Source organism: Triturus cristatus, chromosome 3_1 (genome assembly GCF_964204655.1).
Source record: "Triturus cristatus chromosome 3_1, aTriCri1.1, whole genome shotgun sequence".
NCBI lineage: Eukaryota > Metazoa > Chordata > Amphibia > Caudata > Salamandridae > Triturus > Triturus cristatus.
In genome coordinates, this window is record NC_140583.1 from 122,316,894 (window position 1) to 122,344,406 (window position 27,513).

Genomic DNA, 27,513 nt, shown 5'->3' on the forward strand with positions numbered 1-27,513 from the left:
GCAGATCCTCCCCAACGTCTTTTGCCCCGTAATTTCCGCAGACAATAGAGAAAGTATGTGTCAGGTAGCCCTGGTGCCGTTTGAGTGGGGAGGGGTGATAGGTAAACTCAAGGTTGCCGTCAGAACCTCCCAGCCGGTCGACTGCCTCTTAGGGAACGACCTGGAGAGTTCTCCCTGGAAGCACGTCGAGCGCAAGGCCCACCTAGGAATGATGGGACTCCCCGAGTGGGTGTGCGCCACCACCCGATCTATGTCAGCCCGACTCACTCCCCGGAGAGAAGTCGAAAGCATCCCGATCGAAGAGACCAGAACAGTCCCCGCCGAGGGTCCTCCCGTCCCCCCATCAGAAGGGTCCGTCGCCAGCGACGAACCCGCACCATCCGACCCCGCCCCGGTCCCCGAGTTGGGAGATCTACCCGAACTGGCCCAATGGCGCCACGAGGGCGGGCCCACCCGGGAAGAATTTTGCCGGGAGCAAGCCACTTGTCCTTCCCTGGTCGGGCTGCGGCGCCAGGCCGAGGGCCAAGCCGCAGGTGACCAGACCGGGACACACCGAATCTATTGGGAAAATAACATCTTGTACAGTGAGCAGAAGTCGGTGGAGCTGGGATCCGGACGGGTACTGGTGGTACCCCTCCGCTTCCGAGACTTCCTCCTGGGCTTAGCCCACGACGTCCCCCTCGCCGGCCACCTGGGTCAGGACAAGACCTACAGCCGTCTCGTGACCCATTTTTACTGGCCTAGAATGAGAGCAGCGGTAGAAGCCCACTGCAAGTCCTGCCCCACGTGCCAGGCTAGTGGGAAGAGTGGGGGGAAGCGCAAGGCTCCCCTCCAACCCTTCCCGGTCGTCAGTACCCCTTTCGAACGAGTCGGAATCGACATCGTGGGACCACTGGACCCCCCCACCTCCCAAGGTCACCGTTTCATCTTGGTCCTAGTGGATCACGCCACCCGCTATCCTGAAGCTATTCCCCTACGCACCATCACGGCCCCCGTGGTGGGCCGGGCCCTGATGGGGATCTTTTCCAGGGTGGGTTTTCCCCGCGAGGTCGTGAGCGATCGCGGCACTAATTTTATCTCGAAATATATGACGTCCCTGTGGCAACAATGTGGGGTGTCCTATAAGTTCACCACCCCGTACCATCCCCAAGGGAACGGCCTAGTAGAAAGGTTTAATAGGACTTTGAAAGGGATGATCGCTGGCCTAGAAGAGCCCCTCCGGCGTAAGTGGGACGTCCTGCTCCCCTGCCTCTTGTTCGCTTACCGGGAGGTCCCCCAGAAGTCCTTAGGGTTCAGCCCGTTTGAATTACTCTATGGACACCCCGTCCGAGGTCCCCTCAGTTTGGTTAAGGAAGGGTGGGAGGCAGCACCCCAGACCACCCCCCGAGATGTGTTCCAGTACGTCCTGGCCCTCCGGAACCAGACCAGGAAGTTCCGAGAACTGGCCGAGGCCAACCTGGAGGCAAGCCAAGAAGAGATGAAGCGCTGGTACGACCAGAATGCCACTCTGGTCGAGTTCCAGCCGGGCCAGCAGGTGTGGGTCATGGCCCCCGTGAAGCCTGGCGCCCTCCAGGACAGGTGGACTGGGCCCTACAAAGTGGTTGAGCGGAAGAGTCAAGTCACATACTTGGTGGACGTCCAGTCGCCTCGGGATCCCCTCCGGGTCCTTCACGTGAACCGCCTCAAGCCTCACTTCGTGCAGACAGAACTGAGCCTCCTGCTGGCCACCGATGACGGGGCCGAAGATGAGTCTGATCCCCTCCCGGACCTCCTGTGTGTCAAGGAGCAGGATGGCTCCGTGGAAGGAGTGAACCTCTCCCCAGCCCTCACTGCCCAGCAACAAGCGGACTGCCGCCAGCTCCTAAGACAATTTTCCGACCTCTTCTCCCTGACCCCCCGGGTCACCGACTGGTGTGTTCATGACGTGGACACCGGGGACAGCCCGCCGGTGAGACACCGAGCCTACCGAGTTCCTGATCGGGTCCGGTCCTGCATTCAAGCTGAAGTCTCGAAGATGTTGACCCTGGGGGTGATCGAGCCATCTGACAGTCCCTGGGCCAGCCCCGTGGTCCTGGTCCCGAAGGCGGCGGCCCCCGGTGTCGCCCCCGAGCTCCGATTCTGCGTGGACTACCGGGGGCTCAATGACGTTACCCGAGCCGATGCCCACCCCATTCCACGAGCCGACGAACTCATTGACCGACTAGGGGCAGCCCGGTTCCTCAGCACATTCGACCTCACCTGCGGATACTGGCAGATTGCGCTCACCGAAGGGGCCAAGGAGCGGTCCGCCTTCTCCACCCCCGATGGGCACTACCGCTTCCGCGTAATGCCCTTCGGAATGAAAAATGCCCCGGCCACTTTCCAGCGACTGGTGAATAGAGTCCTGGCCGGGCTAGAGCAGTTCAGCGCGGCATATCTGGACGACATCGCTGTTTTCAGTTCAGAATGGAGTGAGCACCTCCAGCACCTCCGGAGGGTGCTAACCGCCCTGCGCCAGGCAAGCCTCACAGTAAAAGCCAGCAAGTGCCAGATCGGGCAAGGATCCGTAGTCTACCTGGGGCACCAGGTCGGGAGCGGCCAGGTCGCCCCTCTACAGCCAAAGATCGACGCCATCCTGGCCTGGGAACCACCCATCACCCAAACGGAGGTCCGAGCCTTTCTGGGACTCACTGGCTACTACCGAAGATTCATTCGGGGGTATGGCAGCCTTGTCGGCCCCCTCACAGAACTCACGTCTAAAAGACAGCCAAAGAAGGTGCAGTGGACGGCTGCCTGCCAGGAAGCTTTCGATGCCCTAAAGAAAGCCATGTGTACTGCCCCCGTCCTCCAGGCTCCCGACTACTCCAAGGAGTTTATAGTCCAGACCGATGCCTCCGAGCATGGCATTGGGGCTGTCCTGTCCCAAGTGAATGACCAAGGCCTAGACCAGCCCGTCGCCTTCCTCAGTCGGCGGCTGTTGCCCCGAGAACAGAGATGGAGCACCATAGAGCGCGAAGCCTTTGCCGTGGTCTGGGCACTCAAAAAGCTACGACCCTACCTGTTCGGCACCCATTTCAGAGTCCAAACTGACCATCGGCCCTTGCGATGGCTCATGCAGATGCGAGGAGAAAACCCCAAGCTACTGCGGTGGTCAATCTCCCTCCAGGGGATGGATTTCACCGTAGAACATCGCCCTGGTACGGACCACGCCAACGCTGACGGCCTCTCCCGGTTCTTCCGCCTCAGCGAAGAGAACCCCCCAAGATGATGGGCAGTTCTCTCCGGCTTTCAGCTGGGGGGGACGCGTGTTGGATCCGGCCTCGTAGTATGGCCCTACGTGCCCCCGCACCACCGAAACCTGGTACCTGCAGCCCCAAGCACACGGCCCAGCCGACCCTCCCCACCAGGACACACGCACCCGACCCGGACATCCCCGTCCATGGCCTCTCTCCTTTCGGCCACCCCGGGCCCGCGTGCCCACTTCATGCACCAAGATGGCCGCCCGGCCCCAGCGCGACCCGGGCCTAGAGGCGCCACTCCGGCTGGAGGACATCACGCTTCCAGGGGATGAGAGAGGGAGGAGCAGTTTCTATCGCACCTCTGAACTCCCCTGGGACGATGGGTTTCGATCGGCCCTCCGGCCTCCCTGAGGGCTGGCTCCATGCCTGCTGGGTGTCTGGGACTCCTCCCGACCCGGCCCTGAAAGGATCAAAAGACAATGACAGGAAATCCCGACGAGCGACCCCCAGGTGACAAGACCCCTGCCTGCACAGACTCCGGACATCAAAGAGGGGTCGACCTATAACAAGGGGTGCTCTGGGTCTGTCCGGCAGATTCGACGCTGGAACAACGAGAGCCTGCCGACGTGGTCGCGGCTCCTGGAACTTGGACCCACCTGAGCCTGCTGAGTGACTCGCGGCTCCCTGAAGATTGTAAGACCTCCGAACTTGTACCTGAGCCTGCTGAGTGACTCGCGGCTCCTTGAAGATCGTAAGACCTCCGAACTTGTACCTGAGCCTGCTGAGTGACTCGCGGCTCCTTGAAGATCGTAAGACCTCCGAACTTGTACCTGAGCCTGCTGAGTGACTCGCGGCTCCTTGAAGATCGTAAGACCTCCGAACTTGTACCTGAGCCTGCTGAGTGACTCGCGGCTCCTTGAAGATCGTAAGACCTCCGAACCTGGACCTGAGCCCGCTGAGTGACTCGCGGCTCCGACAGACTCTCACGGTCCCGCCGGACCCCGACTACAACAACGTATCCCCCAGCTCGAGGATTGTGAGCTGTGCGCCGGATACGTCCCTGCCTTGAACCTTTGCCAGAGACTGTCCCGCTACCCCCTACCCCTTCCGAGACTCATTGAGCCCGTGCTCTCCTTGTACATATTTGCAGTGATAACCTACTTGATAAAGATTGATTTCTAAGAACCCACGGTGTGGTCACTCTGTGTCATGTGGTGCCAGAAGTACGATCCTAGATACGAGATTCCTCCCCCTGGGGAGTCTCCCGCCAGTGCCCGGCTACGGTACTTCGAGGGTGGGTCTCAGGGTAGTCAGGACCCCTTTCCGGGCTCCTCTGAGGTCGCCGTCTAACAGATAAGGTGAAGGCAGGTTGTAAAAAGAACGCAAAACGAGACTGTGGCCAAGAAAATGAGAAATTTAGAAGGAGAGACCGAAAACTAAAAAGACAGAGAAAGACTGAGAAGGAATTAGTGAGGAGGAAAAAAAAAAAAGGCAAGAGAGTGCGGTGTATGGAGAAACAAGAGAGTGAGTGGGAGAAAGAGCCGGGACAGAAATAAAGAGAAAAGCAAGGAAAGGCGACAGAGTGAGAGAAAGGGAAAAAGAAACATTAAGCAGCAAACAGAAAAACCAAAGGTTGAGATAGAAAGATATAAAAAGGAGGGTGAAGAAGACAGTAAGTGAGAGTGAGAATGGTAAGGCGAGAGAAGAGGAAGAAAGAAGAAAATAAAGAGAATGATAGATAGATAGATAGATAGATAGATAGATAGATAGATAGATAGATAGATAGATAGATAGATAGATAGATAGATAGATAGATAGATAGATAGATAGATAGATAGATAGATAGATAGATAGATAGATAGATAGATACGAACGCTTACTGACTTTAAAAGTGGAAGAAAGTATCCAGAGACAGACAACCATCTTTGAAACTAAAAAGAAAATGAAGTGCTATAACTGCTACACAAGAATTACAGGATGGGAGAACACTATCCTATTGTGAAGAACCTCGAACACATTAAACAAATGCCCCATTGCAGTAGCAGTGACTGCAGACTGCACACTAGAGAGATGGTGGAGATAAGACTTGCAGGAAACGCAGAAGAATGCTTGTCAGCTTGTGACACCAGCAAAAACCCAAATAAACAGGTGCAACACCTGTGAAATTAGGCAGCACTTGGTAAACTTATAAATCGTACCACTGAATTGAATTCGGTGAACAGAGCTGAAGTGAAATGTAATGGAGTGAACCGAATTGAATCCAGCCCCAGTGAATTGAATTGTACCAAATTCGGTTGAATTGAGCTGGATTGAATTGAGCTGAATTAAATTGAATTTAAACGAATTTGCAGAAAACGAGAACGAGTTAGAGAAAAAGTGAGAGACGAAAGAGTGGAGAAAGCGAGAGGAAGTGAATGCAAGGGGAAAGTGAAGCAACAGGTAGGGAGCGTAAAGAGAGAGGCAGGACAAGGGATAAAGAGAGTTTGGAAAAAAAAGAACGAAAGAAAGAGAAAAGGAGAAATTGTGGACATAGAAGAATTAGGCTACAGATCTGAAACTGAGTAGGGAATTGGAGAGAGGCAGGACCTTAAGTCGGGTATGAACACAAGTGAACCGTGTCGAAGCACTGTATTTAAAGAGAGGACTCCATTCCCTTGGGCCCAGGAGACGAGGCATGTCCTTTTAATGTCACTAGAGTTCAGGTGCCACCGAGTGCCCCTATGTGCGGTCAGTGTTCGCAGGCTCACATACACTGACATGGGGCACTCAGGATGTGAACCCCTGGCAGCCTCCTTACCCTTGGGAGCGGGGCAGCAAGGGGTCGTTTCGGAACCCTCTCCAGATGGAAGTGCCCACCATTAACACACTCTTTCCTCAAGGAAGGAGTACTGACTACAATGAGTGTAGAGGGCCCTTTTGTGCTTCGACGGTGGTATAAAAGCACCAGTAGGAAACATGCATCGAACACGGACCATAATCTCTTACGAAAACTCACCCAGCACGTGAGTCAGTGAGTGAAGACTGCAGTTTGTGAAGGTAGGTATAGAGCCCCCCAGTGTCTTTCATATGTTGTGCCTTTCAGTCATTTAATTCGTAAGTTCAGTTTTCATATGTGGGAAACGTACAGCTCCCCAAAATGTTTCTTTTTTTAATTTCTTTTTGTTGCTGGGCTCTCTTTGTACAAATAACTTCAGGTGGTCACTTAAGTACACTAGTAAAAACTAAAACATATACACCGTACTCGTGTACCATGTCTGTTTTTTACTGTATCAAAAAGACTGAATCAGGGGCGTAGGTTAGTCGGTGAGATTTAGGGGGCATGGAGCTCGACTATCCCAACTGTAAAAGCAGCGGGGGTGGAGGGGCGTGGCCATCCAGGTTCGGGATGGACTGCCCCATTAGGAGCAGGGCCAGTCCTGGTTTGCATTAGGTGAGCCTCTGGGACTGATTTATAGAATAGCGGACATGGTGCTCCATCTCAGCAGCCATAGAGTGCCCTGCCCACCAAACTCAAGGTGCGCCCATTCGATTTTGAGCCGGCCGGGCTGCAAACTTTACACATATAGCGTAAGGATGTGGTCCATCGGCTTAAACTGCCGACTTTGGTGCAGGAAACCAGGGTTCGAGCCTCGAGGTCGCGTCCACATCCTGTGATTCTGGGCAAATCACGTAATCTCCCCCTGCCTGAATGTGTAATGTAAATACGGTGCTCATGTGCAGCCTCCAATACCTTCGGGTCGAGTTCGCGCTATATAAAGATACAAAAAACACAACCCATCAGACCCATCCGAGGCCAGCTACCCCAGGGTCTTCAGTGTTTAGAGTGGATGTCTTGATGTCTACCTTCAACTGTCTGTCAGTTGCAGGTGTATCCTGGCGGCGAAGCATATTTAAAAAAGAAATATATTACCCTACACTGTGGAGAAAACTTCTGTGGTTTGGGGGTCAGTCAAACCCCCAGTTTAGGCACGAAGAGAAAAAACAACATAAACATAGCAGCCCCGATTCAGACCTCCCAGACCCGACTCCCTAGCCAAGAGCGCATTTATATTCCTTGCACCCCAAACAGCCATACACCCCACTCTTCCAGCAGCCTATGAAGCTACATCCCTCTACTACATTTGCTATTTTTATATCAATGTTGCCGGTTTGGAATTTCAATGATAACGGTTTAAGGCGCGTAGCTTGGTAAAGCAAGTCTGAATTCCTTTAATGTATATGTAATTATATCGTAGCTCTGCACTTACTGTGTCGATAATTACATATGTATAAACGCTTGCTTTTGTTATTATATGTATATGCCTGCTTTGCCATCCCAGTCCAATGATGGGACTACATGGTTTAATTATGAACGCATACAATCTGGACATATATACATTCCTATCTAGTATGCACAGTAATACTCGCATCTTAAATTTCACTCGACATAGGTCTCATCCTGACAAGGTCAGGCATATGATAGGTTTGTTATTTTCCTTACTGTGACATCACTTCCCGTTTCATCAGGTCATGCGTTGTCATTGTACAATGCCTGGGTTAATTCGACCCCCTCCACACCCCTCTCCACTCGTCAAGTGTGCCCCGGAGTAGACAATGGGCCAGTTATGAGTGGCCATAAAAAAGGGGCAAGGCCTTGAATTGCAATACAAATTCTACTGAAAACAAAACAATTTAAAATGACCCAAAAAAGGAGGCCATTTTGAATAATAATCTTAACAGGAAAGCAGAGGGGGAGGAAAGAATTATATATATGTTTTAAGGTGATAGCAGTGTAATGGATGCTAAGTGTATGTATGGAGAAATTAAAAAGTAGTGCTTATTTGTAGGTAATTGAATGTTGCGACGAAGCATATATTGTGGTTTGGAAACAACATATCTTAAGACCAATCAGTGTTTCTGAATAATTATTTAGGGCTGGATTGCTACTGTTACATGCCAAGGATCACACAGTTCTTTAGCTCGCCTGGAGGTTAATGAATCAGTGTTTGGCTTACTTACTGCCTGCCTGGGTGAGGATTGACCATTGTTTTACTGGTGAGGCTTGAGCGGCGTGAGTAGCTCTTGACAGCCCGCTATCTTAGAGGCATATCAGGTGACTGGCACAGATATGGGTCCCGCATGACCACTTGCCAACTCGTTGTTCTGTTCTTACAGATCCTGTGCGACGAATGGGCGAGCTATGGAGCCTTCTACAAGTACCAACCCATCGACCTGGTGAGGTAAGCTGCTGCACGAACACGGCTTCTGGAAAATGAGGGCGTTCCTGTTTTAATTCGTCTGTGTGGTTATCCTGGCTTCATGGGCACCAGCCTTAACTTACTCATTGCATTTGGAAATGACCTGAGGCTGCTATTTCGAATTGTAGGTTCAGGTTGGAATGACTAATATGGAATTGCAGTAAACACCGTAAACCTAAGATGGCACGCTTTCTTGTTTTAGACGAGGTAGCTCAGCGCTGCTGGTGTGCTGATACCAGTGGAAGCTTTGAGCTCACCAGGATACTTTCCAGCTTCTGGGGCTGGCATAGCTCATGCACCACCAGGGAGCAGGCAATGAGATGGAAATGCTTACCGGGGGAGGGCTCATTTGCATACCATTGGTACCCACCAGTAAAGCAGTCGGTAAGCGAACAAATGAAGGAATACTACAAGGGCACACAAGTAATTGTTCCAGTGGTCAAGGGATGTTGGCTCCAGTCTTCGTGAAGTAGAGAAAGAAAGGGAGGTCCCCTACTAGTCCAATTCGGGACGGGGGAAAGTACATGAAATGGAAAAGTCCCTAATAACAGTAACGTTCTGTCAGAATGTGAGACAGTCTATTCAACAATGCTGGTAATCAAAAAAATACACAGATCAAAAGGAACTAATAATGCTACAATGTCAAAAAACAACACTACCATAAAAAATACAATTAAAAATTAACACTAACAAATCATATATTGCAAAGAGAAATGTATTTGATACAATTATATACATATATCATAAAAATATTTCATTAAAAATATTTATCATTGTTTTTCCACAATGATAAATATTTTTCATGAAATATTTTTATGATATATGTATATAATTGTATCGAACAAATTTCTCTTTACAATATATGATTTGTTAGTGTTAATTTTTTAGGGTAGTGTTGTTTTTTGACATTGTAGCATTATTAGTACCTTCTGATCTGTGCCCTTTTTTGATTGCCTGCTTTGTTGAATAAACTGTCTCACATTCTGACAGAAGGTTACTGTTATTAGGGACTTGTCCGTTTCACAGGCTCCAGTCTTTCCTACATCCTTGCTCTCTGTCACGTGTTCATCTGTGACGAAGATAGGTCCAGGTGTGGTTCCTCTACGTGCTGGGTGGAGAGACTAGACTGACACCGAGGTGGGGGGCGTGGCTTGGCTGCCGAGCGGAATGGCTGCCTGAAACCGCAGCTCCGCCGATCGAGCACAGAAATCCTTCAATTATTAGCTGAACTGGGGTGCGAGCTCGGTCCTCCCCGCCCGAGACGGTAGTCCTGGGTGTCCGCCCTGTGCTCTGGCTTTTCTGACCCCGTCGGCGGCTTGTGGACGGAGAGCGGCCCGCGGGCGGCGCGGAGTCGTGGCGGCCTACACCATTCGCTAGAGCCGGGGCCTTGCGTGTGGAGTGCCCGAAACCTATCCGAGGGGTGAGGCAGAGGCTGTTCGCTCGCCCAAAGAAAAGCGCACCCCGGCGAAGGTCTCACCCCCTACGGCTGTCGGAGTGAAGCTGAGGAGGCGGCGGCTGGTGTGGAAGACCGCCGAACGTCCGCCCCTGGATTGCACGACGGCGCACGGCGACGGGCCCGGGCGGCTGATCGCAGTGGTGGCCATTTTGCCTGAAGCAGAAGTCCCATGGTCGAAGGTTCCAGGGAGACGATCGGAGAGACGAGGCCGGCTGCCGTACATGCCCCGACAATACTGTGGTGAGGTTGGAGCGTTGACCTGTTATGTGGAAAGTGCACGGCTGTACTAGGGTTGTCCTGCTCCGGCGGCCTGCGCTGTGACTCTCCCCGCCTGCTCTGCTTAGGGTGCGCGCCCCGCTATTGGAGGCCCAGCCGTTCAGCCTACCTACTGGGACTAACCGACCTGCTGCCCTCGGTGAGACGCTGAGGGTCGGCGACTGGCGGCGACTTGTTGCGGCCGCCAGGGCATACTCGCGGCGCCGGGTGGCGGCTGGTGAGTGGCCATGGGCAAACCGGACACGCGGCAGCCGAAAATCACTTTCGACAAGTCCAAGCAGAAGCCGCCGGACCCAGACCCAGACCTCCGTGAGGCCGAATCTACTCGAGCGGACCAGAGGGGTGCTCAGGAGGCGGACATTAAGGCCATGTTTCAGGAACTGAAAACAAGCTTACATGGCATCGATGGCAAAATGGATGCGCTGGCTGCCCGCATGGACGGTATCTCGTCCCGCATGGACAAACAAGAGGGGAGAGTGGAATCGCTCGAAACACGTGTGGCCGACACGGAGGAAAATCAGACCGGCCTTGCCGGCCAACTTCGGGGCATGGAGAAGATTCTAACACTCATTCAGCAGAAAAATGAGGATTTGGAGGCGCGCTCGCGGCGCAACAACGTCCGCATCACGGGTGTGGTGGAAACGACGGACATAACCAGCATGGAGCTCTTTGTCGAACAAATGTGTAAGGATCTGTTTGGGTCGGGATTGTCTCCGATGTTCCTGGTCGAGAGGGCTCACAGATCACTGGGGCCCAGGCCTAAACCCGGTGCACCGCCCCGGCCTATTATTGCACGAATCTTGAATTATAGGGACCGGGACGTGATCTTACGAATGGCAAGGGACATATCGGACTTGCAATACAGGGGCAACCACATTGCACTATACCCGGACTATACGATGCAGGTTCAAGCCGCTCGAAGGGAATTTCTGCCGGCGAAGAAACTTTTTCAACAGGCGGGCACCAAATACTCCCTCATCTACCCTGCTAAACTCCGGGTCCAAGGTCCCGGTAAGCCATCCTTTTTTGTTGACGCTAAGGCGGCTATGAAATATGCCAAACAACTGTTAAAGGACCAAAAGGCTCAGACACCGGCAGTTGACCCGGACCAGCGGGACAGGCTAAGTGACGTTGAATGACTACTCCTGTTTGCTTCTTGTTAAATCGCTGGGTGTCGCCTGGCTACGCTGTGCTGGGCCATATTGAGAATGTTTACTTCCCTGGAGTTCCAATTTCAGATGCTATGAGGGAGCTGAGCAGGGCTGCGGGATTGGGGGGGGATGGTCCTTGAGCTGGTACACTAGTCTCGCGCTCGATCGCCCTGTCACAAGTACAGGGCCTGTAGGTGGCCAACCTGCGTACCTCAAGGGATGATTCCCATTCACTGTTCACATTTAGAGACTGTAGTTTCAGTTGTTGTAGTTAGGAGGGGGTCCAGGGAGTTCATTGCACAACCTGATTGGGGGGTTGGAGCGGGAGGGTTAGGGGTTTGGCTGGGGCTGGGGGTTTTTGTTGTGTTTTATTTAAGTTTCAGAGCCGGGTCGGAGGTGGCGAAAACTGCTATTGAATCACACGTTGTGCGCAGCGCGCTGTCATGTCGACAGTCACCTAGCAAGAGGTGTACTGGCATTTACCGGGCAGGCTGCCCAGCTGGCCGGGTGGGATATGTGTTGTCTGACAGGGACGGGCTGCAGGAATCGATGCAACGAGGAACGGGTCCGTGGTCTGCTCGAGTTCTATTTCCCTGCTTGGTGCCTGGTGGAGGTTCCCTGCCCTGTTGGCGGGCGTGCGGATTGCTGTGGCATTGCCGCCCTCATATATTGGGACCCGCTGGATTGGAAATGCGTGCTTCGAGAGTTGGTGTGACTTGGCCGGGTGACTGGGGGGTAGGTGTATGCTTGAGGCTTGCCCGAACTCTGTTAACACGTATGGTGCGGTGAATAGCATAAAGTGTATTACCTGGAATGTACGGGGCATGAATGATAGGCGGAAAGTGAGACTGATACAGGCCTTTCTGATTAGGAAGGGTGCGGACATTTGCCTTCTGCAGGAGACGCACCTGACGGACAATGCTGCGCAGCTGCTCAGACACAACCGATGGGGTGAGGTAGTTCACGCTCACTACTCTAACTACTCTAGAGGGGTGGCGATACTTATCAGAAAAGGGCTTCACTGGAGGACGCATGAGGAAATCAGGGACGTGGGGGGCAGGTTTGTTCTGTTGGTAGGTTCGCTGTGCGGCGCGAGAGTGATTCTGGTGAATGTTTATGGCCCGAATGACGATAATCCAGATTTCTACGAGGGATTGTGGCATAAGGTGCGGAACTGTGGACCTGCTGCGATACTGTGGGGAGGAGACTATAATGTGGTACTGTCAGATACTGCAGATAGGCAGGGCACCACTCGGGAACATCACCCTAGGGCGTCGGAGGCGCTTGGCCATATTATGCAAGAGGCAGGGCTGGTGGACTCCTGGAGGACACTGCACCCTGAGACCCGCGCCGGTACGTGTATCACAGCTCATCGTGCGGCCTGGTCCAGATTGGATTTCTGGCTGCTGTCCAGAGATCTGCACTCATCGGTGTTAGAGGTGACTCACTTGTCGCGGTCACTTTCTGATCATGCCCCGGTTTGCTTAACGATATCCACCCCGCCGCAGTACATTCAGCCGTTTAGTTGGAGATTCCCGTCCCGGGCTCTGCGCGACCAGGTCTTCCAGCACTCTTTGCGGGAAAAACTGGAGGAATACTTCGCACTAAACGAGGGCTCAGTAGATTCACCTGGCGTGCTCTGGGAGGCCTGTAAAGCTGTGACAAGAGGCCACTGCATGGCGCTAAAAACTGGGGTTCTACGCTCCATTAGAGCTACTCTCGGCAGGTTGGAGTCTGAACTGGCTCGGCTTGAAGCTGCGATGGTGGCTACCCCGTCTGGTGGTGCGAGTGCAGACTTCAGGACGAAACTGACCGAGTATCAAGAGGAGGCTGAGAGGGAGGTCAGGTTCTTGTCCAAAGATTCTCAGGCCAGGCGTTACGGAGAGGGTGATAGAGCTGGCCGAACACTAGCAAATCTGCTGCGCCCGCCACGCGGGTCGGAGCATATTCTTGAGATACAGGAGTCGGGGGGTGCAGTAATTCGAGATCCTCCGGCTATACTGGCGGTGATGACAGACTACTATAAGGACTTGTACACCTCTAAGGTGTCCCCTGACGACACCATTATTAGTGAGTACCTGGACACCATAGCTCTTGCGTGGTTCAGTAATAGTGCCCGACAATATATGGACCTCCCCTTCACGCAGGAGGACATTCGAGCGGTCATAGCCGCTATGCCGCTCAGCAAGGCACCAGGCCCAGACGGGCTGACGGCAGCCTTCTACAAGGAATACGCAGACCTACTGGTCCCTCGCTTGCATAATGTTTTTGAGGAAGCGATGGAGGTTGGCATCCTCCCTGCCTCGATGCGAGAGGCCCTCATCATTACGCTGCTTAAACCTGGCAAGAATCCTGTTACCCCGGACTCATATCGCCCACTCTCGCTAATTAATCTTGACGCCAAAATCTACGCGAAACTACTCGCTGACCGCCTGAAACTTATGCTGCCTCAGATAGCGTTGTCCGATCAGTCGGTGTCAAGAATTCCTGTCATACGAGGGGAGGAAAACGGTAACCAGCAAAAACGGACTACATCTCCCAGGATGCTTAGCGGTTGAGAGGTTATGTAAACAGGAGAGCTGTTACATAACTCAAGGGAAACACGCCCTTATGTAAACAGGAGAGCTGTTACATAACTCAAGGGAAACACGCCCTTATGTAAACAGGAGAGCTGTTACATAACTCAAGGGAAACACGCCCTTATGTAAACAGGAGAGCTGTTACATAACTCAAGGGAAACACGCCCTTATGTAAACAGGAGAGCTGTTACATAACTCAAGGAAAACACGCCCTATAAAGGGAGGAACCGGGAGGTACAAGGCTGTCGGATATTGTGTTTACACCGACGTACCTGCTTCGTGAAGAGCAGTGTTCCAGAGTGGTGCTCCAGTAAGGCAAGAACGGAGGTAGGTCGAGTCGTTACTCCCTGGGCCGTGTCTTGCCCCATCGTCACCTGTGAAGGACCCGGAAGCTCTACCGGTCAACCATTGAGCTTCGCTTTTTGACTCGGCTGAGTCCAAGCGCAGTGGCGCTTTTGCTGGTTGGAGTCGTAACTCCCAGCCCGACCAGAGACACAGGGACTGCCAGCTGTAACGCACACCAGGAGGTGTTTGCCGCGTTACAGACTCGGAAGTCCACAGGATCGATCGAGCGGCTGCTCTCGGTTCAGTCTTCTTGCTTGTGATTGGGGTATCGGTGACGCATCACCAGGAGGTGACTCCGCGTCCCGGTGCAGTCTGAGGAAGAGGTTGAGCGGCTGCTCCCTTCAGGTAGAGACCCCGGCTGGGTGTTTCCCTGACTCCTCGATTCTCCCCAACACTCTTCGTGCCCCTCACAGCCTACCGATTGGCATTGTCGGCCATTTCATTTCTGCCCTCTGTTGGCATACGCCGGGATCGGCGTATATGCAGAGGACGGTTAGGACCATCCGTGCTGTGGGCTGGTAACGTACTTAGCCTGGAGGATTCCAGTGACTATAACTTTTGTTTGTTCTTTGTATTTTATTTGCCTTCATTAAAAGAACTAACCCTTCACAAGTGGTTGCGTCCTCATTGTCGTGTCTGTTAAACGATCCTGAGACGTTCAGGGCGTTACAAAATATCCGAGCGTAATAACACTAACTGTCTCCCGGTCGATAACAGACATGGCAACACTTGATGATGTGCTGGCTGCTTTAGCGGCCATGCAAGTTGAAGTGGCTGCCTCTAGGCAAGAAACAGCCGATGTAAAAGCCAGACTGGATGCTATCCAATTGGACCCGCTCACGCCCAGCACCTCCCTCACGAACCAGACCCCTGCGGTAGTAGTGGAAATGCCGGTAGCCATCCCCTTGGCAACACCAGAGAGGTACAGTGGGGATCCTAACACAGTGCAGGTATTCCTCACACAAGTGGCGCTAAATTTATCGTGCAAACCAAAGGCGTTCCCCACGAGTCAGGCTCGTGTGGCTTTCCTTATATCCTATTTGGCTGGAAACGCGGCACAATGGGCCGTACCTCTGGTGAGCAGGGACGACCCCCTCTTATGTGATTGGGGTGCTTTTCGCGAGGAATTCCTGAAGGTATTCGACAGAAGGGCTGACTCGTACACGGCGGACCGTGAAATGCTTGAGTTGAGACAGGGATCCAACGACCTGGTGCAGTATCTCAACGCGTTCCGAAGGCTGGTTGCGGAAACCAAGTGGCCTGTTGCTAAACAGACGGCGCTCTTCCATCAAGGGCTGTGCGATGAGCTCAAGGACGCCGTGGCTCATATTGACCCTCAACCCAAGACATGTGAGGGCCTTATCAACCTGGTATTACGGCTGGAACATAGGCTAAGTGAAAGAAAGGGGGATCATGGGAGAAAAGGAAAATCCCTTCCATCCTATGTGACGGTGGGAAGTCCTGAAACTTCCACCGCATCCAAGGGAGAACCCATGGACATCAGCGCAATACGAGCGAGCCTCACAGCCACGGAGAAAGAGTCACGCCGTAAACAAGGATTGTGCCTATATTGTGGCAAAAAAGGCCACTACGTACGTGAATGCCCTGCCAAACCGAAGACGTCACGTTATCGGGCCAACCGGTCGGTAACAGCCGTGGTGGACATACCGGCGGAAAACTAGAGGACTCCAAGACCAGAGAAGGGGCATCTCGGAGTCACTCATCCATCCCTTCACTTTCCAACTCGGTCACTAAGGGACAACGACACCTGTTTATCACGGTGCACGTGGGAGTGCATGACCAGTGGATACCCGTTGTGGCCATGGTGGATTCAGGGGCCACTGGCATGTTTATGGACCACAACGAGGCATGCAGGCTAGGGCTAGTGCTTCTTCCCAAAGCAGTACCCGAAGACGTCTATGCGGTAGACGGAAGGCGATTGGTGACGGGGCCCATCGGACAGCACACGGGGGTCCTTCCGATGAGATATGGGAGGAACCATTTGGAACAAATCGATTTTAACATCATCCGAGCGCCCCAATATGGCGTCATATTGGGATTGCCGTGGCTACAGAAACACAACCCCTTTGTGGATTGGCCAACACATCGCATCGAAATGACGTCACCGTATTGCATCCTGCATTGTGGAATAAGAACGGAATCCCTTGACGCAGATGAGAGCGGGAGTCAGACGGTGGCTACAGCGGCAGAAAAAGATGTGGCTCTCCCCCAGGCTTATCACAGTTTTGAGGATGTATTTGATGAGGTGAAGGCGGAAGTGCTACCACCACATAGACAGTTTGACTGCCAGATCGACCTGGTGCCAGGGGCCAGCGTTCCCAGCGGCAGGCTGTATGCCCTGACGGAGCCTGAAAACGTGCATCTCCGGGGGTACCTGGATAAACTCCTCAAGCTAGGATTCATCCGCCCGTCCAAGTCTCCGGCCGCCTCGCCACTCTTCTTCATCCCGAAGGCTAATGGGGAGCTGAGAGCCTGTGTGGACTTTAGGGCATTGAATGCGATAACCATAAAAAATCGGTACCCCTTGCCTCTCATCAGTGTACTTCTGGAACAGGTCAAGAAAGCTCGTATCTACACCAAGTTGGATTTGAAAGGGGCATACCATCTGGTGCGCATGAGGGACGGAGACGAGTGGAAGACCGCCTTTAAGACCAGGTTCGGCCTTTTTGAGTACCTCGTCATGCCGTTCGGTCTGTGCAACGCCCCGGCAGCCTTTCAGTACTTTTTGAATGAGGTATTCAGAGAGGAGTTGGATATCTACGTGGTTGTATATATCGACGACATCCTCATCTATTCGTCCAGTGTGGAGGAGCACGTACACCACGTCAAAGCTGTGCTCCAAAAGCTGAGGGAAAACATGCTGTTTTGTAAACTCAGCAAGTGTGACTTCCACGTCACATCCGTGGAATTCCTCGGAGTGATGCTGAGTCCAGAGGGACAGGAGATGGCAGAACGAAAGATCAAGGCGGTGAAAGAATGGCCGGTGCCCCAAAGCGTGAAGGACGTCCAAAGTTTCATTGGCTTCGCCAACTTTTACAGGCGGTTTATAGATGGATTTTCAGGAGTGGTGGCCCCAATCACACAGCTACTGAGGAAGTCCAAGGAGTTTGTCTGGTCCCCTGAAGCGAACAAAGCCTTTGAGGCCCTGAAAAGCGCCTTTGGTAAGGCGCCGGTGTTGGCTCACCCCGATCCGGATCTCCCCTACGTGGTGGAAGCGGACGCGTCGGATGTGGCGCTGGGGGCTATCTTGTCCCAACGCAACCACGACACAGGGGTGCTTCATCCCGTTGCGTACATGTCCCGCAAACTCAACGACGCCGAACGCAACTACCATATTGCGGAGAAGGAGCTTCTCGCAATCAAGGACGCCTTCACCGAATGGAGGCATTGGTTGATGGGGGCAAGACATGTGGTATCGGTGTACATGGACCATCGGAACCTACAGTTCATGACGGCCACTAGACACCTTTCTCCCAGGCAGCTGCGGTGGATGATCTTCTTTGCGGGGTTCAACTTCCGCATCACATATCGGCCGGGGACGGAAAACCGGAAGGCGGACGCCCTGTCCCGTCAATCTGCAGTTAAGGAACCATTGCCTGCAACCGAGCGTTCCATCATTTCCCCGAGGATGGTATTAGGGGTTATCCAACCGGATACTTTCCTGAGGGGAATAAAGAGAGGGATCAGGTCATTCGCATGGCGGAGGTGGCTCCTCAGTCACAGAGAATGGCAGCTGAAGGACGGGATACCCCTGAAGGGCAGGTGCCTATTGATACCCACGCCTAGGCTAAGGAAACAAGCATTCATCTGGTGTCATGACTCTCCATGCGCAGGTCATTTGGGCTTTGAAAAAACGGTGGCTAGCATGGGACGGCATTTCTGGTGGCCAACCATGAGAGTGGATGTCAGGAGGTGGGGACAGGAGTGTCCTACGTGTGCTACCATGAAGGCCGACCATGGCCGAACCCAAGGGCTCTTACATCCACTTCCGACCCCGGATAGACCATGGGATAGCATATCACTGGACTTCGTGGTGGGCCTACCGGTAGACCAGGGAATGACGGCAATACTGGTGGTGGTGGATTACTTGACGAAAATGGGGCACTTCATCCCCTGCAAGAGAGTCCCTACGGCCGGGGAATTGGCGTCACTACTCCTAAAGAATGTGGTACGACTGCATGGATTACCTGGGGTGATCGTGTCGGACCGGGGGTCGCAGTTTACTGCGCAATTCTGGAAGACTTGGTGCACTGCGCTGCATGTTAAGACCGCCCTGTCCACCAGCTACCACCCTCAAACGGACGGCCAAACCGAGCGCCTGAACCAAACGCTCAAACAGTATCTGCGATGTTTTGTGGACCAGGGCAGGGAAGAATGGGTCGACTTGCTATGGGTTGCAGAGATAGCCTATAACAACGCCACTCACAGCTCCACACAGTCATCTCCGTTCTATAGCAACTATGGCCAACATCCCAGGTTCTTGCCATTTCTACATCCGTTCAGAGAGGACAGGATTCCCGCCACAGCGGACAGGGTGGCACACATAAAAGACACGTTGATGCGCTCAAGGGCTGTCCTAATAGAGGCCAAGAGAAGATACAAGGCTGTGGCAGATAGGAAGAGAAGGCCCGGGCCACTGTACCGCACTGGAGACTACGTCTGGATATCCACAAGAAACATGAGGTTTCGAAAGAACAGTGTGTTCCATCCCAAGTACATGGGCCCCTATCGAATTACCAAGTGTATGGGTCCCGTGAACGTGAAGGTGTGCTTGCCCCAGTCATTGCGGATACACCCTGTCTTTCATGTATCATTGCTCAAACCAGCACCCTCCAAGCCGTCTGGGACACCTAGGCCGGTATGCGTGGAGTCGGAGGTGGAGTATGAAGTGTCGGGCATACGGGCGTCCAAATGGCGCAGGGGGAAGCTGTGGTACCTGGTTGCGTGGAAAGGCTATGGCCCGGAGGAGCATTCATGGGAACCGGCTGAAGGGGTTCATGCTCCGCGCTTGGTCTCCTTGTTCCATCGGCGTTTTCCTGACAGCGCTGGACCCGTGGGGAGCCGCTGAGAGGGAGGATGTACTGTCAAGAATTCCTGTCATACGAGGGGAGGAAAACGGTAACCAGCAAAAACGGACTACATCTCCCAGGATGCTTAGCGGTTGAGAGGTTATGTAAACAGGAGAGCTGTTACATAACTCAAGGGAAACACGCCCTTATGTAAACAGGAGAGCTGTTACATAACTCAAGGGAAACACGCCCTTATGTAAACAGGAGAGCTGTTACATAACTCAAGGGAAACACGCCCTTATGTAAACAGGAGAGCTGTTACATAACTCAAGGGAAACACGCCCTTATGTAAACAGGAGAGCTGTTACATAACTCAAGGAAAACACGCCCTATAAAGGGAGGAACCGGGAGGTACAAGGCTGTCGGATATTGTGTTTACACCGACGTACCTGCTTCGTGAAGAGCAGTGTTCCAGAGTGGTGCTCCAGTAAGGCAAGAACGGAGGTAGGTCGAGTCGTTACTCCCTGGGCCGTGTCTTGCCCCATCGTCACCTGTGAAGGACCCGGAAGCTCTACCGGTCAACCATTGAGCTTCGCTTTTTGACTCGGCTGAGTCCAAGCGCAGTGGCGCTTTTGCTGGTTGGAGTCGTAACTCCCAGCCCGACCAGAGACACAGGGACTGCCAGCTGTAACGCACACCAGGAGGTGTTTGCCGCGTTACAGACTCGGAAGTCCACAGGATCGATCGAGCGGCTGCTCTCGGTTCAGTCTTCTTGCTTGTGATTGGGGTATCGGTGACGCATCACCAGGAGGTGACTCCGCGTCCCGGTGCAGTCTGAGGAAGAGGTTGAGCGGCTGCTCCCTTCAGGTAGAGACCCCGGCTGGGTGTTTCCCTGACTCCTCGATTCTCCCCAACACTCTTCGTGCCCCTCACAGCCTACCGATTGGCATTGTCGGCCATTTCATTTCTGCCCTCTGTTGGCATACGCCGGGATCGGCGTATATGCAGAGGACGGTTAGGACCATCCGTGCTGTGGGCTGGTAACGTACTTAGCCTGGAGGATTCCAGTGACTATAACTTTTGTTTGTTCTTTGTATTTTATTTGCCTTCATTAAAAGAACTAACCCTTCACAAGTGGTTGCGTCCTCATTGTCGTGTCTGTTAAACGATCCTGAGACGTTCAGGGCGTTACAGTCGGGCTTTGTGATGGGGCGGTCCACTTCCCACAATCTTAGAGTGCTGTTTGGGCTCCTGCATTATTTGGATCCCAAGGTACAAGCCGCGGCCGCATTGCTTGACGCCACTAAGGCGTTCGACTCACTAGAGTGGAAATTCCTACGGGCGTTATTCACTCGCATGGGTTTCAGCCCCTCCTTTGCCAGGCGTATTGGAATAATCTATAATCACCCGACGGCTAGGGTACGGGTTAATGGTCAGACGTCTTCCCCGATCCCCATAACAAGAGGCACTCGGCAGGGCTGCCCCTTGTCGCCACTGCTGTTCGCTATTGCGACGGAGCCGCTGGCGGCTCGTTTGCGCCAACACCACACTCATCGCAGTATCGGCTTCACGTCGCGTGGCCTGCTGGTCTCTATGTACGCCGACGACATAACCATATATTTGATGAATCCATCGGAAAACTTCGACCCACTGATGCGTGAGGTGACGAGGTACAGCGGCCTCACGGGTATCGATATCAACTGGTCAAAGTCGGCGATGTTCCCGCTGACGGACGGTACGAGTCAATGCCACACGGAATTCCCGATCGACTGGGTCACTGATGAGATTAAATACCTGGGCATACGGTTTAGCCGATCGATACAGGACATATGGCTGGCCAATTTTGGGGTGGCCGTGGAATGGCTGGAGTGCAAAGTGAAGCGCTGGAAAGCGCTGCCACTATCTCTGATGGGCCGCATAGCAATTGCTAAAATGGTGGCCGTTCCTAAGTTTCTTTACTTATTCGTAAACATCCCCGTGCCACTCACTAAGTCGTTCTTTCGCCGGCTCCGCTCCGCCTTGATTGAACTGGTCTGGGCGGGTAAGCAGCCCAGAGTGGCCTGGAACCTCCTCACACTTCCCTTCCGTCAGGGGGGACTCGCGGCCCCGGACATGGAACTATATGCGTACAGTGCTCAGGCCCAATATCTGCACTACTGGCAGCACCCGATCCCTTACCAGCCGCACGTGGCCATCGAGATGGATGTTGCGGCCCCCTGCCCCCTTCGTGCAGCGGCATATCAGAGATACAGACGCTCCAGGGACGACATTGACACTGTTGAGATGGTACGCTGGGCCTGGTCAAGCATTGCCAAACGTGCAGGCGTAGATGACTTATATGCGCCGAGTATGCCCCTCGCGGATAATCCACTATTGGGGCCATTGACGGACGCGGCAGTGGCGCGGCGGGCGCGGGCCTGCGGACTGAAGGTGGCGGGAGACTTGTACCCGGACGATGCCTTCCTCACAGTGCGGGACATGGCGGCAGCGCCGGAACCGACGGCCTCGGAGCTCCTTCTCTACTATCAACTGCGGTCCGCCTGCAAGGGCAGGTACCCTATGTTTCCAGAGGCTCCGCCGACGATTGCGGCCTTGGAGGACGTACTCTCGAACTCCTCCGCGCGCAAACTGATCACACGGATCTATAGAGCTACTCAAAGCACGGCTCCGGTTGCGCACACTGACTCCAGATCCGCGTGGGAACTCGAAGCGGGTATATCTATCACCGAGAAGCAGTGGGAGTACTGTTGCTCCCAACTTGAAAACCTATCCCCTAATTATAGGCTGCGGTTGGTACACTTCAACTATCTGCACCGGACCTACCGGACGCCCATTCAATTGTGTAGGATGGGTCTGCGGTCTGATGCGTGCTGTTGGAGATGCGGTGCGCAGGATGCCGCGTTCTATCACCTTGTCTGGGTGTGTGGCCCCATACGCGACTTCTGGATAGCAGTCTTCAATGCCGTGGGGCAGATCGTGGGGATGGTGCTGGGGCCGGACCCACTTGTGGCCCTATTGGGATTCGTTAGAAATGTGCCCAAGACCTCACGTAGGCTTGTGGCCATTTTATTATTACTTGCTAAGCGTCAGGTAGCGCTACACTGGAAGAAGACAATGCCGCCAAGCGTGAAGGCCTGGATAAGATCGGCGGTGTACTGTAGGGAGCAGCTGACCTCATACTGGGACCAGCTGCCGCAGCGCTCGCGGCCTGTAGATATCTGGCAGCCACTGGTAGACTGGTTGGCTAGTACGACAGCGTTGGAAGATGACCAAGCGGGCTGATTGTGGCTTAAATGACGTGGAGAGGTTGGAGTTTGACTGTGGGGTGCTGTAAGTGGTGATCCGCCTGGCATAAGTGATCTGGGATATGGGGTTCGTTCTCTGAGAGGGGTTGTCTGTCGCTTGCTCTGTCTGGGCGGGCTGTGGGCGCAGCGTGAAGATGATTATGTCATATCGATCATTTACTGTTTGCTTTCCTTCGACTCGGGCTCTTTATTAGTTCTGTTTTGTTTGTTCCATTGTAGGATGCTGTATTGCCGTTTGAAAGTACGATCTCAAATGCTTGGGCGGAGTTCCGCCTCGTATACTAGCTGCCTGCCTCCGGGTTGTTGGCTGAATAGCGGTGTACTCTTCGATGGAACAATAAAGGTTTTTGAAAAACAAAAAAAAAAAAAAAGACTGACACCGAGGTACGCTTTGGTAAACTCCAGGCAGTTCCTTTGGGTGCGTGGTTGTACTGATTTGCATACATTTGAGCCCATTCTTTTATGACATAAAGGAGTTTTCATGATAGAATGCTCCATCAAGGTTGCAAAGCTAATAGGTGCAGCGGTTCTGAAAAACGAGTGCATGCACTTCCAATATAGTTTTTGGTTCTAAGTTGTCCATAAAGTAGAGAAGCCCGTGAAATGGGCAATACAAAGATGAGGAAAGTGTGGGAGTAACTGGGCAAAGCTGTGGCAAAGGAGGGCATGCCATCTGTGACGTAGTACTTCAGGCTGCCCTCCAGGGATGGGTGACAGGACCCTCTGGCTACAGCTGTTGTCCAGATGTCCTTCCAGTGCGTGTTGTCCATGATTAGAGTTGAATGGGTTAGCGAGATGTAGAGTGGTTCTAAGCCACACTGATACATAAATTGCATATTGGCCCTTGACGGATTTATTTACAGGGGATGTACAATTAGAATGCAATACCTCAAATGTCTCAAAATTGGCTATCACCCTGTGCCAATTAATCAAAACTAGGATCTGGGTGGAGATATTTGCAGTGGCACAGGGATTGTGTGCACAGTGCCAAAATGTACAGAAATGTGATAAGCGCCAAGGAACTGTTTTCAGAACAGGTAGGCTCTGCACTCGATTTTTTGCCATTCAAAATATAGCTGGATATTTCATTTTACTTGATAGCTGTTTATGAAATTGTTCCCAATGGAGGCTGCCTTTAACCTTTTATCAGAAGTGAGATCTGTAATGTCCCTGTTGATCTACGCCAGACATTAAGAGAACATTATTTTGGCAGGTGTTCATCAAGGGATGATTTGAAGAAGACAGACGGGCATTCTTCAGAGCTATACCAGTCACCAGCCGCAGACCTAGGGCCTTTCTATGAGCGTCCGAAACTTGTTGAATTCAACCTAACTTGTGAATTTGTTTTGAACATTTCAAGCATTGTGGATCGATTCAGTAGCGTAACGTTACTTTTAATTAAAAGGAGGCGTGCAAATTGCAGCATACTTTAGGCATTGCAGTAGAAACAAACCTGCAAAATATGCTTGATTTTGGCAAAAAAAATTAATGCAAAATTAACTTTGATAAAAAAAAAAATCAGCCGTAAAACGAGGAGATGATTATAGCCAGCATCTAGAACTGTAATTGTGTTAGGATGAGTTGGGAAACTTTCCATCAGTGAATTAAACAATTGGAAAGTTATTGAGTGGTCTATCAAATAATAAACGGTTCGAGACACGTTTTAGTTCCTATATCAGAGACAAGGCCTCTACCTTAGGAGCAGTGTAGGCCTCAACAATAGAAGTCACGACCAGCATTACCAGTTTACAGAAAGTAGCTTGGTCCAGCAGTGATGCACAGGGCTCGTGAGGCTCCATATGTGGGTGTCAGATATCAGGTTCTGCTCAGATCCACTCTAGGCTACTGAGGGCTCAATAGGTTCATCAGATCCCCCGACTCAGCCCATAATGTATCCCCCCGTGTGGACCACCTTGGCCAAAGTTGTAATCTGTCATAGATTCTCTGTCCAAGTGGAAGGAGAGTGCACAGACAGTTTGATCAGGGCAATCCCCTTGACTGTTGGCCAAACTCATGAATGATATTTCTCTGTCGGAGTTCTTTTCAGGCGCATGAGCACCACATTTGCTATCCATTGTCTAATGGACTTTTTGGCATCACCATCAGTGACCTACTATCACAGCTGGTCCTACTGCATGCACATTTGTGTAATGGATACACACTGGCAGTAATAAAGCTGTACTGTGTATTAGATAGTATAATATCCAAGAGCTATTTTGTATGGAACTGAAGATAAAAAATACCATCTCTCAACCTTTGGTTGGAAATGTTGAGCTGCAGAAATCTTCGCTGAGTGGCAGGTCAGCAGGCGTAGTGATTGTGTAGATCGCAACAATATTGTCAATAGAAGCTTGCCATTTGGGGTAATCTTAGTCCCCTTTCCATATTGGGTGCCTTGGAGCCATCAAGATATTTTGAATGAAATGGGAACTGAAACAGTGGGCGTCCATTAATGTTGTCTCAAAATGTTTCAGGAAATACTTTGGCGAGAAGATCGGGTTGTACTTTGCTTGGCTCGGCGTTTACACCCAGATGCTCATTCCGGCTTCCATCGTGGGAATTATTGTATTTCTATATGGGTGCGCGACTGTGGATGATGATATACCAAGGTATGGAGATTATTTTAATTTATGCACGAATATACCTTATTTGTTTATTTTATCAAACTGTTGCTGTTGTCTGAGAATAGAGGGTACAAGATTGCAAACACTAACAACGATTCCCTTCTTAAAAATAAAATCCAAGCAAATCTCTAAATTAGAAAGAGATATCAAAAACAGTACGATTTTAAAGTGTTGTTCAGGAATCTGTCTCCATACTCCATATATTACACTCCATTCAGGACCAAGAAACTGCAGTCACTCCTCCCAACATATAGGTCTTTACCAGTAGTCATTGGTATGGTCACTATGGGTGAAAACTCCATAAAATATAGCCCTACTGCTGTAAACAGAGTAAGATGCGTGCCATTTCTCTTGGTGGCTAGTCCTCTTTTGGGCCGTTCAATATTCTTGTTGTTGCACCAGAGCATTGCCATTGTGGCTCAGTCATTTAACTTTATCCAATGCAATACTGGCGAGTAAATTCTCATGGTCGGCGACCTTTGAAAGATCTCCTAACATCTTGCATTGCCAAGAAGGGATTCAGATTCCCAAATCGATACACCAGGCTGCATTGTATTTGAGGTACTCCCACATAGGCTACTTCTTCTACTGCACTCAGATACACACCATGTCAAGTGAATCTTTTGGGTTTAGTTAGGATGATTTGGTACTTTAATCTCCTAGACGGTAGTGAAATCTGAGGATAGCAGGTACCCGCCGACAATGTCACAGTAAGGCTTCTAACTGACCATTATAGTTTTGCATCTTATACTCTGAGTATGTTTCTCCTCCACAGCATGGAAATGTGCGACCAGCGATACAACATCACCATGTGCCCCCTGTGCGACAAAACCTGCACATACTGGAAAATGAGCTCGGCCTGTGCTACGTCTCGAGCAAGTCACCTCTTCGATAACCCTGCTACAGTCTTCTTCTCTGTCTTCATGGCTGTATGGGGTAAGTAGATATTGATCCTATTGTACGTGTGTCCCTAGGATTCTTCTGTCCGCAAAAAGTTAAGGGGGAATCCACAGTGAGTATGACTTGAAGAGAAAGGCTCATTTATGCAGCAAATTAGTATTGAGCCACATAAAAAATGTGTTCTGCTGAGATAAGTAATTAGAAAATTACATTCTGAGCGCACACAAGCTTCCAATCGGGGCTGGATGCCAGCCTCTCTCCTTAGCTGAATAATAATAATAATCGCAATAATATTTGTTGTAGGGCCTCATTCTACATGTTTAAATTCTACTACAACATGTTCTATGCAGTAGGTGCTGGTTGTTGATTGTGTAGCTATTTTTATATATATTTATATTTTCTTTGTTTTTAATTTGAAGTTTTGAAATAGTGTGAGCCACGCACAGGACATTAGGTCAAGAATATAAAAATGTGAAGGTTGCTATTGGCGGTGGAAAACCCCCACGTTCATTTATCTTATCACGCTTTCGAGTACATTTGTCGTCCAGCCGCCACTTCAAGTACATCTGTCATAGAATAACTTCAAGAAAAGTTGCTGCGGAACTCCTCTAAGCACATTTGTTTTTGGGCACCTCCAAAATATTGCTTATTAAACATCTCCACGTACATTGGTGATAGCGCACCTCCATGTACATTTGTCATTGAACACGCTCCGTTGCATTGGTCATAGAACACATAGTAGTATATTTGTCATATAACACCTCTAAGTACATTGGTGGTAGAACAACACCAAACTCTGCGATAGGGCCAGTCAAACCCAGTGAGGGACCGATTTTAGCAGCAGTAGTGTTGCTGACCTTGGCCTCTTCAAGCCACCTTCATCTTCCCTGCTTCTGGTGTACAGCGGGAGCAGCGCTGGCTGACCTCTCCCTCTGGGACACATACAAGAACAGGAACATTATCACCTATGCTGCTCCATGCAGATGCAAGGTGAGGCATTTGTGTCCATCTGTCAAACTGTGTCCACCAGGAGTGGGAGACTCCTCTAGAAGGAAAACTTCCCAACTCGTTTGTGCATCCTGCAGTTGGGGTCTTGCAAGGGCGTAGGAGAAACTAGATTTTCTGGGGGGAAGTGGGAAATGGACAGCATTGGGGAGAGTCGAACCAGGTGTCTTGTTAGTTTGTAAAAGCCAAAGGACGAGCCGAGCCATCAAAAGATGCCAAACAAGCAACAAATGTCATATAAAAAATTGCAAAGACTTACGCATGGCAAAAAAAAATCCCCACCCAAAAAATAAAAATTATATATATATATATATATATGTATATGTATACATATATTTATTTATATATATATATATATATATATATATATATATATATGTGTGTGTG

The 27,513-nt window shown here is 51.4% G+C and overlaps 1 protein-coding gene across 4 annotated transcripts in view; it reads left to right on the plus strand.

The window, feature by feature from the left end:
* The window catches only part of ANO1 (anoctamin 1), an 852,930-nt gene that overhangs the window by 610,400 nt on the left and 215,017 nt on the right, over positions 1 to 27,513 (plus strand). For all 4 annotated transcript variants that reach the window (XM_085643533.1, XM_085643534.1, XM_085643535.1 and 1 more), the window contains 3 exons: positions 8,373 to 8,437; positions 25,072 to 25,206; positions 25,997 to 26,157. In XM_085643533.1, coding sequence (XP_085499659.1) covers positions 8,373 to 8,437; positions 25,072 to 25,206; positions 25,997 to 26,157 — 361 coding nt within the window. The remainder of the gene's footprint in view (positions 1 to 8,372; positions 8,438 to 25,071; positions 25,207 to 25,996; positions 26,158 to 27,513) is intronic.